This window comes from Puma concolor, chromosome C2 (assembly GCF_028749965.1).
Source record: "Puma concolor isolate L17-30 chromosome C2, mPumCon1.1.hap2, whole genome shotgun sequence".
Lineage (NCBI taxonomy): Eukaryota > Metazoa > Chordata > Mammalia > Carnivora > Felidae > Puma > Puma concolor.
In genome coordinates, this window is record NC_141675.1 from 36,636,624 (window position 1) to 36,654,586 (window position 17,963).

A 17,963-nucleotide genomic window follows, 5' to 3' on the forward strand; every position below is an offset into this window, starting at 1 on the left:
CCATCCTCTTTTCCAGGCTGCTACTTCCCACGTGCGCTGGGTAGAGACACCAAAGCTGCCGAGTGACCGAGGGTGTCTCCTCCCTCTCAGGGGCACCCACCCTGGAGCTCCCCGCGCGCTTGAATGAATGGGGGAGGACCCGTGCACATGAATGAGTGCGGGAGTGAGGGAGTGCGCGGGTGAGCGGGAGGGTGAATGGCGACCGCGCCGACTCGGCACGGGGGCGCGGGCGCGGGCTCCACTTCCCTCTCCCGCCAGCTGGTGGCCTCGGGAAGGTGGCGGCGCCGGCAGCGGCCCGAGCTGGGACGGGCCGGGGCGCGGGATGGTGGGGGAAGGGGCGTTCCCGGCGGCCGCGCCTTCCGCGGCTATTGGATTAGTGGCCTTCAGGGATGAGCTCAGCCGGATCGGCTTTCAGCTGCAGCCTCCGGGCCGGCCGGGAAGGCGGGGAGCGGGCGGCGGCGGAGGAGGAGGAGGGGGAGGCGGCGGCGGCTGCAGCATCCAGAGCTGGCCGCGGCGGCCGGCGCGCCCCGCGCACAAAGGCGCCCAGCCCCTGGGGAAGGCGATGAGCACACCGCAGCCTGGGCCAGGACCCCAGCTCCAACTACCGAGACGTGCGCCCAGGGCGCCGGGGAAGACGCAGGGCGCGCCAGGGGCCAGCGGCCGAGGCGCGGGCCGTGAGCCCTGAGCCCTGAGCTCGGGACTCGCCGCCCTCCGGGTCAGGCGCGGAGCTTCGGAACGGCTAGCGCGCGGGCCTTGGCGCGTCCCCGGAATCCGCGCAGGAAGGCACTGCCCCACTCCCACCCGACCTCTCGCGCCCTCCCGCCGCGCCCGAGCGCCAACTTCCCCAAGAACGCTCCAACTCCAGGCCACCCTGCCGGGCAGAGGGGGCGCTGCTGCTGGGCACCGGCCGTGAGGACGCGCCCCTGGCCCTGGGGAGCCAGCCGGCATCTTCGAGGTTCCTCGGGCGCCCCTGAGTGGGCGGCGGCGGCGGCGGCAGACGCCTCTTCAGGGAGTGCAGGACCTGCCAGCGCTGGCGATTCCTCCCGGCAGGCGCTCGCCCTCTCTTTTATGGTGAGTATTGTCCAGCTTCTGGCGAGGGGCGCCCTTGGGCGCGCTGGAGCCGGGAGCCAAGATCTGGCAGCGCGGACCTCGTGCGGGCAGGCACTCACCACAGCGGGAGCTCCTGGCACGGGTCCTGTTCGGGTTCCCGGGAATTCCTCTCTGCAGGCTGTGGCGGTCCCAGCTGGTTTGGTTTTGCGCTCAGCCTTTGGGGCGTTTGGGGCTGGCCCCTCTTGCCGTAGGTTCGAAGCCTGCCGCTTCTCTGTAATGGAGACAGCACGAAAAACTGTCCCCCCGAGTCACCCTGCCTGGGTTTGGGTCCAAGATCCGTCATTCACTGGCTGGGTGACCTTGGGCAAGGAGCCAAACCTCAGTTTCCTCATCCGTAGGATGGGGATGGTCATGGTACGTATTTTATAGGAGTATTGGTAGGATCTACGAGGTGGTGCCTGTAATGCCCGTAGACCCGTGCCTGGCACAGAGGAAGTACTCAGGCAAATGCTACTAGCTACATTATTATTAGCTGGGTGAGCCCAAGCGTGTCACAACTTTCCGGAGCTGTAGCAGCTCCCTCGTCTATTTAACGGGGACTGAATAGATTGTGGGGGTCTGGGCGGGGTCGGGGGATTCGGAGCGGTGGAAATTAAGGGCCTGGCACGCAGTAGGCTGTGAGGAAGTGGTGTCTGTTGTTATCGTTTACTCTAGACGCTGGGGTAAGAGAGCGCTGCTCGCTGCTCGGGGCCAGTTTCTGGCCTTGCCTGGAGACAAACTTGGTGATGCTTAGGAAGGGAAGGGAAGGGGTCGCGAGCTCTGCGAGTCACGGATGAGGGTAGGAGGTGGGGTCTAGGAAGGCGGGGGGAGGCCAGAGCCTGGAGCGCGGCAAATGTGGCTGCTCGGGTAGCGCAGGACGCGCCACGGGCTCCGAGCCAGGAGGGGACACCAAGCCCGGGACCTCTCTCTGGTGGGATAAGCTGAGAAAGTGACCTATCCAGCCTCCCTAATGGCCGACCGTGGACTATTGCGGACTGGAAAGGAGGGGAGGGCAGTTTTGTACCGCTGTCACCAAGAGGCGGAGAGTTCTGGGCTCTGGAGACAGGCTAGAGTTCGAATTCCGCCTCCACCATCAGCCCTCCGTGTGACCTTGGGCAAGTACTCTAATCTCTCCCAGTTTAGTTTCTTCCTCTGCCCTATCCTCCTCCGGGGGCGGTTGGGGGTGGGGGGTTGTGAAGAAAGGAGTTCTCTCCTCTCTAGGAATCTGAGCCCCCATCTTTCCACCCACCTTCTGCCCTCCCCGCAATCTGATGAGCCTAAATCCGGAAGACGTGAAATGTTATGCCTGAGCCTCAGGGAAACGCTGTTAAAAGGAAGATCCAGGATCTGCCCACCCTCTTCCCGGCCGGTCACCGCAGCATAAGAAGAGATCAATGTACTAAATCTCTCTCAGTCTCTCCATCTCTGTTTCCCCACCTTCTCACCTCTCTCCTCCAGACATATTCTGCCCCTTCTGTCAGGCTGATGGGGGAACCTCTTCTCATCCTGCAAAACCTTCATTTGTTTTTAAAGCTCTGCAGATTAATGGAGTTTGCAGAAAGACAAAAAGTGTCAGTAGCATGATATAAGCAAGCTTTACACAAGGGCATATTCCTCTGAAACACATACTTTCTCATTGATTCAATTTTTAAAACTTCCTTAAAAAGTAGTAATAAAAGTACTTTAAGCCACCTTTGGCAAGAAGCAAACAACATTCAACTTGCTGGCCTTTCCACTCAAATATCTCTCCAGTTTGCATTTCTATTTTATTTCAAAGACTGATAAATTCAATGATATGAAAAGAAACTCTGCACAGGAAAGAAATCACCATAAATAGTCAAAAGTCAAAGTAGGGGGAGAATTATTACTCCTATCCAAAGGGCTCATCTCTTTAATATGTAAAATGTTCCTCATGTCAATAAGCAAAAGACCAAAACTGGATAAAGATCATAAACAGTCCACACACGTGAAATGACACTTAAACATGTGACAAGATGCTCTACCTCCCTCAATAAGAATGCAAGTGAAAACATGCACTCTTTTCACTTACTTACTTAGTAAGTAAGATAGGGGCCCTGGGGAGGCTCAGTTGATTGGGCTACCAATTCTTGATTTCAGCTCTGGTCATGATCCCAGGGTCGTGAGAGTGAGCCCTGAGTTTAGCTCCACGCTAAGCATGGAGCCTGATAAAGATTCTCTCTCTCTGCCCCTCTCCCCTGCTTGTGTTCTATCTCTATTAAAATACAAACAAACAAACAAGCAAAAAACACGCTACAATAAGATATATTTTTTTCACTTCAGCAGATATTAGCAATAAGCATTTATCAGAAACATCTTTTAAAATTTAAATCAAAACCCTCTCTCTCTTAGAACCTTCTCCAAGCTGCCACACAGTAGAGCCTGGTCACCGCCAGGGTCTTCCAGGTCTGGTTACTGCCCCCTACTCCCTTTTGCCATCATTTTCTTCCCACATTGCCCTCCACTACCGGCCTTTCTGGTTTTGCTGCAACAGTGGAAGGACTTCATTTGCTGTTCCCCCTCCTAGACTACTTTTTCTCTTCGGTTTTCTTAAGACTGGCGGCTTCTTCTAGCTTGGGCAGGCCTGTCCTTGGGGGACTTCACTCCTCTCCCAGGAAGTGGCCCAGGCCCGGGCCACTACAGTGTTCCTCATCTCTCTGTGAACAGACCCAGTTCAACTCACCAAATGGGGGCTACTTAATTCTGAGTTGCCTGGCCTGTTGTCACATAGCCAGGCTCTTGAAAGGTCCCTTCTCTGTTGTTATAAGAACCAAGGGTCTCAGGGCAGCTCCCTGGCTAGAACAGGCCATTCTGTGTGGAAAATCAGGAGGGTGGTGGGACCTGGGGTGAAGTTACCAGGCAGAAGCATCTGCCTCATAGTCATTTAAAAAAATTAGTACATAAATGTGTGCGCTTAATTTTTGTGGACATAACCATACGTATTTGGTTAAAGAAGATCAACAGCAAAATATATGTAAAATATCAACACATTTTTAATAAAACATGGTTCCTAAATAAGTCAACTAGTTTATCTGCTGCTGCTCAGCTCAAGAAATAAGGATCTGTTCGGAGGCTGTGAGAAAAAGTCGTCTCTGCTAAACCCTTTGGGAAAGAGGATGGTGAACCCAAATCAGATATCATGGGCCTTGTGGACCTTTCCAGGGCAGTGTTGACTGTGTGATTTTTGCTTCACCTATTGAATTTAGAACTAAATCCCCATTTAAAGTGTGTACTTGGTTTATTATTTTTTTTAATGTGTACTTTAATTTTGAAAAAAGTGTTTGTTGCTTAAAATGCAAAATACACAGGAGATGTGGAGTGGATATTCCTTCTTCAACCCAACAAGTACTTTCTAACCTAGCCCAAGGGGCCAGGTGCTGGCTGGCTGCTGCCAGGAGGTAGAGGAGAGTCGGGTGCTAGCTTTGCCAGCAAGAAATGCAGCATGCACTGCAGAAGACAGCAGAGATGAGGGTGCACAGAGCTGGAGGGCTGGCAGAGAGGATGCCCAGCCTGCCTGGGGGGAGCAATCAGCCAGGCAAGTGAAAGTGGGAAGGCTCCTAGGACACCAAGGTATGGACAACATGTGGTGCTTGGGGGAGTCTCGCATGGGTACCCTGGGCTAGGCCATGCTGGGAGGCAGTGCGGGAGAAATAAGCAGGAGCAGGTCTTGGGGGCTGTTGTGCCAAGCCACGGGATGCAGCTTCCCCTGAGAAGCCACGTGGAGAGGTGAATGAGAAGATGGGTGGTGGCTTGGTCAGATTTACCCCTTGGCAATGTGGAAGTGGGCTTAGGGGACATAGACTGGAGTCCAGGAGCCCCATTAGGAGACCATTGTAGTAATCCAGGCAACAGCTGAGCTGAGGGAGAGCTGGAGGCATTAAATGAGAGGGATGGGGGGGAAATCCATGGTAGAAATGGGGGTGCACAGAGGGGAACCTGGTATGCTGGAGAGGGAAGAGGCTGAGGTTGAGCCCTGGACATGTACTGTTGGGTCATCTTCTCCCCAGATGTCTGGTATCCCAAGAAGGTGAGCATGCCCCCAGACGAGGCAGGTGGCTTTCCAAGGCTGTTTGAAGGAGCACCTAATCTGGTGGGCAGAGGCTTCCAGCAAGAGGGTTGTGGTGCTGAGGAGAGAAGGCAGGGCTGGATACACAGTTTGGAAGAATCTGCAGAGGCCGGAAATGAGAGAAGACACATGGAGAGAGAGAGGAGCAGAAACAAAAGATGTGACCTAGGGGGTACCCCCAGGTTTATGGGGCAGGCAAGGTGCATCCTGGAGCCAGGAGGTGGCAGGAAGCTGCCACGAGTTCTGTACCTCTATATGTGCACAGGAGAGGCCCAGAGCAGCTCCCAAGTCACCCACCTGGCTTAGTGCTGTGAAATGTCATTGGTGGGGAACATGGAGCTCTACTTTCTCCAGGAGGGAGCTGAGGTTGTTCCAGTTAGCCAGACCACAGAGATGGCTCCCCTCTCGGCCGCATACTGTGAGATAGGTTGGATTACATAGATTCCTGGGGTCGGGGACTTCCTCTCACCTGTCCTCCCCGCCCCCACCCCCACCAGTCTCTCTCTGTCTCACTGTCTTCCCTCTCTGGCCTTCCTGTTTTCCCAATTCCTCACCAGCCCCTTTTCCTCTCTTGCCTGCTCCCTGGTATCTCAAAAATGCTCCCAGAGACCTCAGGCTTAACAGAGGACCTTCAGAAATCCCAGAAGGTGCCTATCATGATCTCCTCAATCAAGCCTGAGGCATGAATACTTTTGCTTTTCTTTCAAGCATACTGTGTTTTCCCACAACCAGTTAAACCAAATGGGCAACGTTCAGCTTGGGAGACAAACGAGGTGCTGGACCTGAAGATTATTGTGTTTTCCCCATGGAATTTTCCCTGAGAGGGTCCCAAAGTGTAGCACCCTCCCCCAGCCCCTGTGGTCCAGCTTTGCTGTAGCCCGAGCCACGCTGCGCCTCACGGAGGCCAGCTGTCCCTCAGAACAACCCATATGTGCCTGGGGCTGCCCTCTGGGTATGGGAGCAGCTGCAGGGTGACCAGGCCTGCCCAGGCTGCATGTGTATCAGGGCCCCTGGCCTCCGCTGCCTCAGAGGAGCGTCTCTTTCAAATGACCTTGCGAAGCACGCTGGCCTGGTCTCCGCCCAGCAACCTCCTTCATCCCATCCTCTGCTCTCCTTGCTGGCTGACAGCCTGAGCTTCTGCCTTGGGGGCTCCTGGCTCAGTCACGCGTGGGAGGATTCCCATGGAAACCCCACAAGAAGGAGAGGCTTGGGAAAGCCTCATTGATTCACACTCTAGGAAGACAGGCGTGAGACGGTTCCACCTGGAACTGGACAGATGGCTCTCTTTGTGAGCTCTGGGGAAGAAAAGACTTGCCCAGCCAGTTGTAGCGTGAGCTCCAAGCATGTGTATAGAGGGGGAAAGATCATGGGCGTCAGTGGAGAAAACCTTGGAGGTTCTTTAGTTCATTCATCATTGGTGGTTTCGCTCTGAATGAGCATCTTGTGATGAAACAGCCCCTCTACTGAATGTTTGTATTAAAAGAATCTTAAAAACATCCCAGTCAAACCAGATTAGGGTAGGTATCTTTGGCACCATTGGAGAGGCAAACACTAAAGAATAAAGATGGAAATGAATTGCCTGAGCTGCCGGAGCTCTGTATTTCCAGCTCATGCCTCAGTGGAGGTTCTTTTACTCATTTGCTCAGGCTTGTGCGTTGTGTAGACATTCACCTAGCCCTTGCTCTGAGCCAGAGCCATGGAGACTCCCTGGGACTGCAGTGAGGGGACCCAGGCCTGCTCTCGAGTTGTTTCCTTGCTGGCGGTGGGCAGGCAGCTAAGGAGAGTCACAGCCTCCTGTGATTAGCCTGGTGGAGACAAGTATAGGGGCTTTGTGAGCAGGGAAGGAGGCTCCCCAGAAGTGTTGATTCCCAAGCTGAATTACCCACCTGTGTGCCTGTGGGGGTGTGCAGGGAGAGGGAAGGGACGAAGGCAGCAGTGTGTCAGGACAGGAATGTGTGGGCTTACGTGTGCCTGTTGGGAAATTCTGGCAGGTTGGTAGGGATGCAGTGAAGGGGTTTGTGTGGAGGCCAGGGGAGCACTTTGGGAGGTTAGGGTTAGGGGTCTGCACTTTGTCCTGCTGCGGAAGACTGTAAGCAGGGACATGATTAAATTAGTTTTGCATTTTACAAATGCTGTAGTATACATTGAAAAGCAGTATGCCGTCTGTTAAAGGAATTCAAACGGTATCAAACTGCACTGTTTTTTTTTTTTTTATAGTCCTTGTCATTATTCAGACCTGTCACTGGGTGTGACCCCTTTGGTGTGAGCTCTCCCTAGAGGGACGCGGTCTGGTTTTACACTTCCCTGTAGCCTCAGCTCCCCAGGGAGGCAGCATCACTGTCGGTTACAAGAAGGACTGAAATCCATACCCACCCCATAAGTCTGAAGCCAAAGGCCACACTCAGAGGAGGGTGGCTCACCCAGTCATTACCAATTCCTGCAGCGTCTGTCTTGTGGCAAACCCCATGCCTGGGTGAGCCTGGCCAGGCCTCTGAGAATGGGATTTCTGGTCCCGTGCCTCTGAAGGCTGAGTGTCACATTTTGCAAACCGCTGAGGCTCTTTAAGTGATGCAACCTCCACACTTCACATCTCCTTGTTTCTCTGTCGGGTTGCGAGACCCACCAGGGTCCTGGGAAGGGCAAGTGGCAATTTGGGTTTTTGTTTTCTTGCTCAGTCATCGTTGAAGCCCCAGGGCGGACCCTTCCAGATAATGTCATTAAGCATCCCATCCAAGCGTAGACTAAGAAATTAAGTTTGGTTTGGGGGGAATGTGAAAGAGGAACCATTAAGCATTGTTCAGTATGCCCTCTGCTTACTGGGTTGAGAGACAATGTTATTATTCCTATCAGGAAGTTGGACTTTGTTGTATCTCCTGTGTGCCTGGCCCGGTGCCACGTCCTGTGGTGGAGACAAGAAATGTGACAAGCCACTCCTGGCTGAAGAGAGAAGGCAGGGACTGAGCCTGACCTGGCCACTGCTCTATCCCTAGCTCTCAGCAGCACGGAGCCTGGCACGTGGCAGCTATCCTCCAAGTGTTTGTTGAATGAATACATGAGAACTAGGGCAGGAAGCGTGCACAGCAGTACCTAACAAAGGGGCAGATTAGGTACAGCCAAGAGTCAGGTGATCAGAGGCGATGACAGTGTTAATGGCAGAACTAGGCCCCATGTCCTCATCTCCTGATTACATCCTCTAAAAAGCAGAAAGTGAGACCTCCCTGAAGGTCACTGTCACCTCTCCACATGCATACATGTACTCTACCCTGTCTTTAGAGCATGGTGCCTCTGTCTGTGCTTGGAGGGGAGCAGAGATGTGCAGGTGAGAGATTCCTGTCCTCAGAGGAACACCCCTAAAGGTAGAAAAAAAGCAGATCAATAGGACTAGAGAGACCAGGCTGGCTCTGGGCGGACAGAGGTCCAGGGCAGGTCCCTTGAGTCCTGGTGGATCAGGGCAGGCTTCCTGGAGAAGGTGGAGCTCTCAGGCAGGATTGGGAAGATGAGGAAGGAAGGACTAGGGACTCCACCCCCCTGGACACAGACATGAAGACTGACCTGTGGCCCCGGTTTAGGAGTTGGGACTCTGCATTGCTAATTTCCTTTCTCCCAGCTCTGGCCTCGAGCCGGTTGTCAGCTGGTCCTTCTGTCCCTTGATTCTGATCCTGACCATTGCCCGTGACAGGTTCCATGGGACTAAAACCAAATTTGTCTTTTATTCATTATTCACTCACTAGTTGCAGGAAACCAAAGATGCTAGAACTTCCCTGGGGTGAAGACTATAGAGGCTGTGAGTCTTGGCTGGGTGCAGGGAAGGTGAGGGCAGAATAGGGCCCCCGCTGCAGACCAGGATCTGGGCTAGAAGCTAACACATAGTCCCCTATTGTTGAGCGTTTGCGCTGGTCTCCATTCTTCACGGCTGTGAACCACTCTGCCCTTCGCTCCGTCGCTGAATCCTAGTGCACACCCGTGGTTGTGTCTTTAGGGTGCGTTCAGGGCCCAAAATGGCAATGTCAGAGAATATACACAGTTTAAAGGAGCACTTACCATTTACTGGGTACCTCCTGGGTGCCCTGGGCCATTCCAGACATCCTGGCAAAGGCAGGCAAGGTTAGCACAGAGTTAGCAGCCCTTCTCAGGTGAGTCTCAGAGAGGTTATGTCCTTGCCCAAGGCCCAGTGGACAGCCAGGCATTCAAACCCTGCCCTTCATTATAATGTGCAGTCGCTAGTTAGTGGACATCAGCACTCTGCGTGGGTCCTGCCTTGGGGAGGGAGCAGCAAAGGGGCCATCTGTTATATGTCTGCCTTGCCTCACCCCCAGTGTGGGCAGCCTATGGGATCCCCACCTGCCACTGTTGGGACAGAGGCCTTGAGGCCCTGAGACTGTAGCTGGGAAGGAGAGCCTTTGCCCTCAGGGACCCAGTGCGGGTCTCCTCTGGGGATGTGGTTTCGCTGTTGCTCTCAAACACCTTAAAGGTGTCCGTTCAACAGCAACAACTCTCAAGCGGGCCTGGCTGCGCACAAGGATAAGGCAGTTTCCCTTAGACTCGCCCTGTGTGGGCCACACAGCCTTGATTACAGGAAGAAAAATGGGAGAGCATGGGCTTATCCTACCATGGCCCAGGGGTCCCTCTCAGTCCTGCCGCTTGCTAGGAACCTCTCTGAGCCTGTTTCCTCATTTGAATAAAGGGGCAGATGCCTTACAGTTCCTGGGAAGCGGCTGTCATGCCGCTTGGCACAGAGCGAGTGCAGACACTTAAGGTTAGTGTTGGAGGAAACATAGAGGAGCGCGTGCGATGGGGGCTTTGGCTTCAGGATGGGAACAGCTCTGCTGTCCTTTAGCCGTTCGCTGCGGTCAGGCTGCTTCCTCTTGGCGCCTTAGTTTCCTGGTCTGTTAGCTGGGACTATAAGGTGCCTTAGAGGCAGATTCCAACCCTTACAGTCCGTTGCATCAGGGCAGACTGTACAGACTTACAGAGACGGCCCTGGATGAGTGTCGGTTCTATTAACGGAGTCCCCACACACAGCCTGCACCTCTCACACGTTGTCTTGTTTATTTCTCATAATCAGGTTGAGGCTCGAGGGCTGAGTGAAGGTTGCTATGAAGCTCTAAGGTGAAAAGAGAAAAAAAGCAAGTTGTCTTGCTCACTGAACTACAGTGTCCAGTTTTCTTGTACACACAACGGGTCCTCATTTCTGTCTGGGCCCTTTGGGTTTGACACCCCCACCCCCTCCTCACTCCCCTACCTCTTCCCTTTTACTCCTCCCCCTGCCCTCCACAGAAATGGCAGCACACCTCACATAAGGTTCTGCACTTTGTTTGACATCATCATCGGTACGTTCTTTTCTCCAGTTGCATAGTATTCCATTACATGGATTTACCATAATTTATTTAGCCTGTCTTTAGTTATGTTTTCCCCCCAATATTTTGCTATTACAAACAATGCTGCAGTGTATTACATCTATATAAAATATTTGATATATACATGTATTATATACGTATTATATATAATACGTATTTTATGCATCTGATGTATTATACGTATGTACATAGCTCTGCATATTTAATACTGAATAAATACTGGCAGTGGAATAGCTAGGTCAAAAGGTATGCGCATTTCCAATTCTGATAGACGGTGTTAATATGTCATCCACTGAGGTCACACCATTTTACCTTCACTTTAGCAACATATGAGCCTGTCTGCTTCTCCAGGAAGGTGTAATCCAACTTTCTGAGCTTTGCTAATCTGATAAATAAAATGGCATTTCATTGCAGTTCTAACTTGTTTCTCTGTCTCTTTTTAAATGTTTGTTTATTTTTGAGAGAGAGTGAGTAGGTGAGGGACAGAGAGAGAGGAGAGAGACAATCCCAGACAGGCCCTGTGCTGTCAGTGCAGAGACCCACACAGGGCTTTGAACCCACAAACTGTGAGATCATGAGCTGAGCTGAAATCAAGAGTCCCAAGGCTTAACCGACTGAGCCATCCAGGTGCCCCCTAACCTGTTTCTCTTTTATTATGCATTTGGTTGAACATCTTTCCAAAGGAGCCATTTGTTTTTCTTTTTGTGTGAACTATTTGCTGTATCTTTCACATTCTGTATGTGGGTTGGTCTTCTCTTAGCAATTTGTTTGTCATATATTTGTAATCTGTGTCTTAAATATTTCCCCATATTAAAACAATAAGCAAGTCTAACTTCTTTCATGAGTGCTTTTTGTTACACCATTTGGTTATTTCCCATTTTCATTTCTTTTTTATTTTTTAATAAATTTTTAATGTTTTATTTCTTTTAGAGAGAGAGAGAGAGAGAGACAGAGTGTGAGTGGGGGAGGGGCAGAGAGAGAAGGAGCACAGAATCCGAAGCAGGCTCCAGGTTCTCAGCACAGAGCCTCACGTGGGGCTCGAACCCACGAACCATGAGATCATGACCTGAGCTGACGTTGGACACTTAACTGACTGAGCCACCCAGCTGCCCCCCCCCCATTTTCAGTTCTTATGTCTCATATTTGTGCCTTCTCCCCACCCTTTACATGATTAGCTTAAATGGTTTATGTGTTTTATTGTTTCCTTATTTTAGTCATTGAAGTTCTGCATTTAAAGTACAGTTAACAATATATGAAAATATAAATTATTTAATTTTGGGTGAAATGACCTGAATAAAGGCCCATGATGCCATTTTTTAAAATGAAAATTCACTAATATTTTGTAAATTAAAAAAAAGATAAACTGAAATAATCTAAATGCTAACACTGTTTACATCTGGTTAATGAGATAGGTGGTGATTTATAGTTGTGTACATTTTTTTGAATTTTCTAGAACTTAGAAATTAATTTGTTTTCTAATTAATAGACTTTAATTTTTAGAATAGTTGTAGATTTATAGAAAACTACATAGAAAATATGTACAGTTCCCATATACTCACACCCAGTTTTCCCTATTATTAACATTTTACATTAGTATGGTACATTTATCACAGCTAATTAACCAATATTGATACCCTGTTAACTAAAGACTATGCTTTATTCAGATTTCCTTAGTTTTCTCCTAGTATCGTTTCTCTGTTCCAGGATACCATATTTTTTTTTTTTTTTAATTTTTTTTTTTCAACGTTTATTTATTTTTGGGACAGAGAGAGACAGAGCATGAACGGGGGAGGGGCAGAGAGAGAGGGAGACACAGAATCGGAAACAGGCTCCAGGCTCTGAGCCATCAGCCCAGAGCCCGACGCGGGGCTCGAACTCACAGACCGTGAGATCGTGACCTGGCTGAAGTCGGACGCTTAACCGACTGCGCCACCCAGGCGCCCCGTCCAGGATACCATATTAAATTTAGTTGTCATGTCTCTTTAGGTAGGCTCCCCTTGGCTGTGACAGTTTGTTCCTTTTTCTTTTTTTAAGCTTATTTACTTATTTATTTTTGAGAGAGAGAGAGAGCCAGTGTGTGCCCTCAAATACAAGAGCAGGGGAGGGGCAGAGAGAGAGGGAGAGAGAGAGAATCCCATGCAGCCTCTGCACTGTCAGAGCAGAGCCCAATGTGGGGCTCGAACCCACAAACCATGAGATCATGGCCTGAGCCAAAATCAAGTGTCTGGTGTTTAACCGACTGAGCCACTCAGATGCCCCAGATGTTCCTTGTCTTTAACGCCCTTAACAGTGTTGACGAGTATTGGTCAGGTATTTTGTTGGATGCCCCCCATTGGAATCTGTCCTATATCTTTGTCATGATTAGACTGAGGTTATGGGTTTTGTGGAAGAAGACCATAAAGTACTATTTCATTACATCATGTTTTATCATTTCATGACATACTATCAGCATGATAATGATATAATAATTAATAACCATATAATAGATAATATAATATGGTAGATTAAATGATTGCCTTAGACAGTTTTTGTGTTTTATTGGTTTTGTTTTGTTTTGTTTTTGTGGTACTTTTTTCCCAAAGAATTAGTTCTCACATTAGTTCTATTGTTTTTCGATTTTATTATGCTTAATTCACGTATTTTCATTTTTTATACTTACTAGTATAAGTACACCAGCCGTGATTTCCTCTGAGTAGTAGGATCCCACAGGTTTTAAGATATGGAATGTGTTTTGTTATTCTCACTCTGTATATATTCTTCAAATTCTATGTAGGTTTCTTTTTTGATTTGAGTTGTTTAGAAGAAAGTTTTTAGGGGCACCTTGCTGGCTCAGTCGATTAAGCTTTCGACTTTTGGTTTCAGCTCAGGTCATGATCCCATGGTTCATGGGTTCAAGTCCCACGTTGGGCTCTGCTCTGATAGCATGCAACCTGCTTGGGATTCCCTCTCTCTCCTTCCCTCTGCCCCTCCCCCCACTCATGCTCCCATGCTCACTCGCTCTCTCTCTCTCTCTCAAAATAAATAAATAAACTTTAGAAAAAACAGTTTTGTAAAATATCCAAGTGGTAGGGTTCTGTCTCATATTTTTGTGATTAATTTTTAGTTTTTTTTTTTTTATGTTATTAGATTCTGTATTATCTCTGCTTTTTTCGTAAGGTTTACTTGTGGCCTGATAAATGGGAAATGTTTTGATATATACTTCAATTAACCCTGCCTTATTAATTATGCAATTTTTATTTTTTTATGTCCTTTGCTAATTTGGTTCACTGATCTGTCAAAAGCTTACAAAGGTACATTAAAGTCACCTGCCTCTGCTGTGTATCTATCTGCCTGTTCTTCCTTGTTATTGTCTGTAGCTTTTGATCTGAATTTTGGTGCTATTATTTGGTATGTTAGAGCTTTAATATTGTTGCCTCTCTTTGCTTTGGAGATACCTCTTTTTAAAAAAAAATTTTTTTAATGTTTATTTTTGAGAGAGAGAGCATGAGTGGGGGAGGGGGAGAGAGAGACAGAAACACAGAATCTATCGGAAGCAGGCTCCAGGCTCCGAGCTGCCAGTACAGAGCCCAACTCAGGGTTCGAACTCACAGGTTGTGAGATCATGACCTGGGCTGAAGTCAGATGCTTAACCGACTGAGCCACCCAGGTGCCCCTGGAGAGGTCTTTTATATGTAGCATATGGTTGGGAGTTTTGTCTTACTTTCCAACTTACTTTTTTTTTTTTTTTTTTTTTACTATGGCCATTCATTGACACAGCTAGTGTTTCAGGCTTAGTTTTACTATCATATTTTATGTCTTTGTGTTATGATTTCTCTTGCTTCTTACAGCAGAATCTTTCAGTGTGCGGTCTTTTGTGTTGTGTTCTTTCTGACAGTTTGGAAGCTTTGCACTTTAGTCCTTCTAGAGGTTGCCTTTATAACTATGTAAGATGCATTTTATCTTTTTTTTTTTTTAGACTGTGCTAGTTGTCTCCCTTCTGAAATAAGTGATCACAAAATTACTTTACAAATTTAGTCACAATTTTTATATGCTTTGTGACAGCTTTTTTTCCGGTGAATTTTCTTGATTTGCCATTTGTTGTTGTTGTTGTTCTCTCCCTCCTTTATTTCTCCTGTAAGCATCTTCGACTATGTCGTGTGCTAATTCCTCTAGATCAACGTTTTGCAGGGGATTTATGCAGAGGGGAGGTGCCAGGAAGTATTTTAGGAGAGCAGGATTGCTCCCGGTTCATGGTAATTTTGTTCCTAGGACTGAGGCCGTGATTTCTTTTGGCCTCGCTTCTACCCAGCAGCACAGTTCTGTAGCTATGGGCTTCCCCCAATCTCCCACTCTGCCTCAACAACACACTGCTTCCTGTGACGATGGCAGGCCTGTGGTTTTCTTGCTACCCCTGCCCTCCTCTGTCCTCAGGGTGTCCGAGGCAGCTCCCACTGCCAGACCACATACCCTGCTCCCACTGTTCTGTTTAGGAACCATTGGTTTTTTTCCATCAGAGAGTGCCAGCTACTGGTTGGCTCTGCCAGCTTTATCCAAGATCTGCAGCCACAGGTGTTTTCTGTAGGTGTTTTCTCACCCCCGTTTGATCTTCGCTGCTTTTGGCAGTCCTTTACTGTTTTTGGCAGTCTTTCCTTATAAGTTGTGGTTCGGGTTACAAATGTGTTCTGGTTTTGCTGAAGATAAAATTTGCATTTCTCTTTCTCTTTCTCCTTTATTTTAGGTGATTTGGGATATGAAAAGAAGTAACTGTATTCTGCTATCTTCGGGCTGTCTAGTGTTGCAAATTTTTACGTGCTCTGGTTTCCCCCAGATTAAACATTAGCCAGAGCTCTCTGGATAGGGTTGGCATGTGCTGAAGTTGGGGTCTGCAAATAGAAGGAAAAGAAAATGAGAGTTGAGAATAAAATAGGAGAGTTAGAAAGGAATCCATAGTATACTTGCCGTGCTGTGTAGCAGCAAGTTTCTTTCCTTCTCCGTTTGGACTGTGGCTGGGAGTGGGCCACTGTTTGGGTGGGAGGTTGTGGCCAGGCAGAGCAGGGCATGAAAAATGCCTGCCTCTTGGTCTGTCTCAGGGCAAGTCATTCTGAGCCCAGCAGCTCTTAGGCCAGAGAAGCGAGGGCACATACCTCTGCCCTGGACTGGCTGCCGGGCTCACCTCTCCATCTTTCCCCACACCCAGGGCTTGTCCAAGCAGCCCAAGCACTCTGGGCTCTGGCTGGCCTCCTAGAGATGGTGGCCAAGTCCTCCTCCCTGAAAACCAGGATCTTGCCTCAGAGGAGGTTGTCCGGGGTCAGTGTTGTTAATGGTGTTTACGTGCCCAAAGAAAAAGCATGCTTATCCGAAGGGAAGGGGTGCTTGTGGGATTCCCAGAGGATAGAGCCAGAGAGGAAAACCTGCCCCCAGAGTCTCAGGCTTGGCCCTTTGTATTACTGTCTCTCCAGATTACCATGCCACCCAGAGGGTGCTATTTATCCCCATTTTACAGATGAGGAAACTGCAGGCCATGCAGCTTCGAGTTGGAGACAGGCGTTTGGATGCAGTTTTTTCTGGCTCCAGAACCTGGACCCCAGCTCCCTCATTCCCCCTGCCTCCAGCTCCCCTTCCCATGGAGACCCCACCCCACCCTCAGATGGCTGTCCTGTGTCCATGTTCACGTTATTATTCACGCAGCCCCTGGGCATCACTGGCTGTCGGTGCTGCTTTTGTAACCCGTGCGCTCTGCTTCCTTCCAGGAGCTTGGGCCCCTGCCCCAGCCCGGTAGAGGCTGTGGAGGTGTACGGTCCAGAAGCCTGGTACCCAGCCCGGCGGCCCATCCCTGGCTGTGGGGAGCGGAAGCTCCCACGAGGTAGCGGTGGCCTGCAGCGGCCCCCTCCCAGCAGCGAGCCATGGGCCAGAAGCTCTCGGGGAGCCTCAAGTCGGTGGAGGTGCGAGAGCCGGCGCTGCGGCCGGCCAAGCGGGAGCTACAGGGAGCGGAGCCGGGGCGGCCAGCGCGGCTGGACCAGCTGTTGGACATGCCTGCGGCGGGGCCGGCGGTGCAGCTGCGGCACGCGTGGAACCCTGAGGACCGCTCGCTCAATGTCTTCGTCAAGGATGACGACCGGCTCACCTTCCACCGGCACCCGGTGGCCCAGAGCACCGACGGCATCCGCGGCAAGGTGGGCCACGCCCGGGGCCTGCACGCCTGGCAGATCAACTGGCCGGCGCGGCAGCGTGGCACCCACGCCGTAGTGGGGGTGGCCACGGCTCGAGCCCCCCTGCACTCCGTGGGCTACACGGCACTGGTGGGCAGTGACGCGGAGTCGTGGGGCTGGGACCTGGGCCGCAGCCGCCTCTACCACGACGGCAAGAACAGGCCGGGAGTGGCCTACCCCGCCTTCCTGGGGCCCGAGGAGGCCTTCGCGCTGCCGGACTCGCTGCTCGTGGTGCTAGACATGGACGAGGGCACGCTCAGCTTCGTGGTGGACGGCCAGTATCTGGGCGTGGCCTTCCGCGGCCTCAAGGGCAAGAAGCTGTACCCGGTGGTGAGTGCGGTGTGGGGCCACTGCGAAGTCACCATGCGCTACATCAACGGCCTTGACCGTAAGTACAGAGTAGGGGTGCCTGGCGGTTTCAGAGGCGGCCTGTCGCGGGACCAGTTGGGGAGGGCGGCAGGAAGCAGGCGAGGCCCCACCTTCCGTGGTCGCTGGGTATAACCCTGCCGTGTAGAGGACGTCGACTCGCCTTTACTGGCTTGGTGATCTTGGGCTGTGCCTCAGTTTTCCCACCTGCAAAAGTGGCACAAGGACAGTAACCTTGGGCGGGTTGTTGTGACGATCACATACCATAATAATGTATGTGACGCACTGAGAACGGTGACTGGCGCCTAATAAGGGGCTTCCTGTGTTGATGCGAATCATGAATCATGAATCTGTGTTATACAAAATGAGGTCTCCTCTGTGCCAGGCCTCAGCTCACAGCAGGAGGAGAGGGTAGAAGATAGAGTCCCTGCACACGAATGCCATACACTCTGAGTTAATATGTATAATAAGTGTAGTAAGTGATGATAATAACGACTCTCCTGTATTGACCACCAGCTGAAGGCAGGGACTGGACGCTCAATTCCCAGCTCTTCCTGGTGAAGAATAATCCTCTCTAGCTGATTATTGCCTCCTGGGAATGAGAGCCAAAAGTTGTAGAATCTCTTAATTTTTCCAAGAGGACCCAGAAATCTAGATCTGTGTGAAAGATCCCAATTTTCAGGAGTTGGCAGCTGCTGAAAACACCACTTCGTCAAACAAAACACCCTCGCAGGCTGTAGGCAAGCCCCCAGGCTGCTGGGGTTGATCCCTGGCAGCTCTAAGGCCTCCTGTCATTTAACATGCACCATCATGCTGTCAGGCAGCTTCAAAATCACGGCAACAAAAATGCTTATGTTTTTAGGAGGGAGTCATTCGGAG

At 50.5% G+C, this 17,963-nt stretch overlaps 1 protein-coding gene and 1 long non-coding RNA gene across 2 annotated transcripts in view; one reads left to right on the plus strand and one right to left on the minus strand.

Moving 5' to 3' along the window:
- Positions 1 to 443: 443 nt before the first annotated feature.
- SPSB4 (splA/ryanodine receptor domain and SOCS box containing 4) overlaps positions 444 to 17,963 on the plus strand; it is an 80,943-nt gene continuing 63,423 nt past the window's right edge. The window contains exons 1-2 of the mRNA XM_025914003.2: positions 444 to 1,071; positions 16,260 to 17,106. Of these exons, the coding sequence (XP_025769788.1) occupies positions 16,413 to 17,106 (694 nt within the window). The 5' untranslated portion in view covers positions 444 to 1,071; positions 16,260 to 16,412. The remainder of the gene's footprint in view (positions 1,072 to 16,259; positions 17,107 to 17,963) is intronic.
- Positions 14,464 to 17,375, minus strand: LOC147577193 (uncharacterized). The gene is made up of 2 exons (XR_015240007.1): positions 16,634 to 17,375; positions 14,464 to 15,392 (listed from the first exon to the last, which is right to left on the minus strand). It is a non-coding gene; the product is annotated as an uncharacterized LOC147577193 (long non-coding RNA).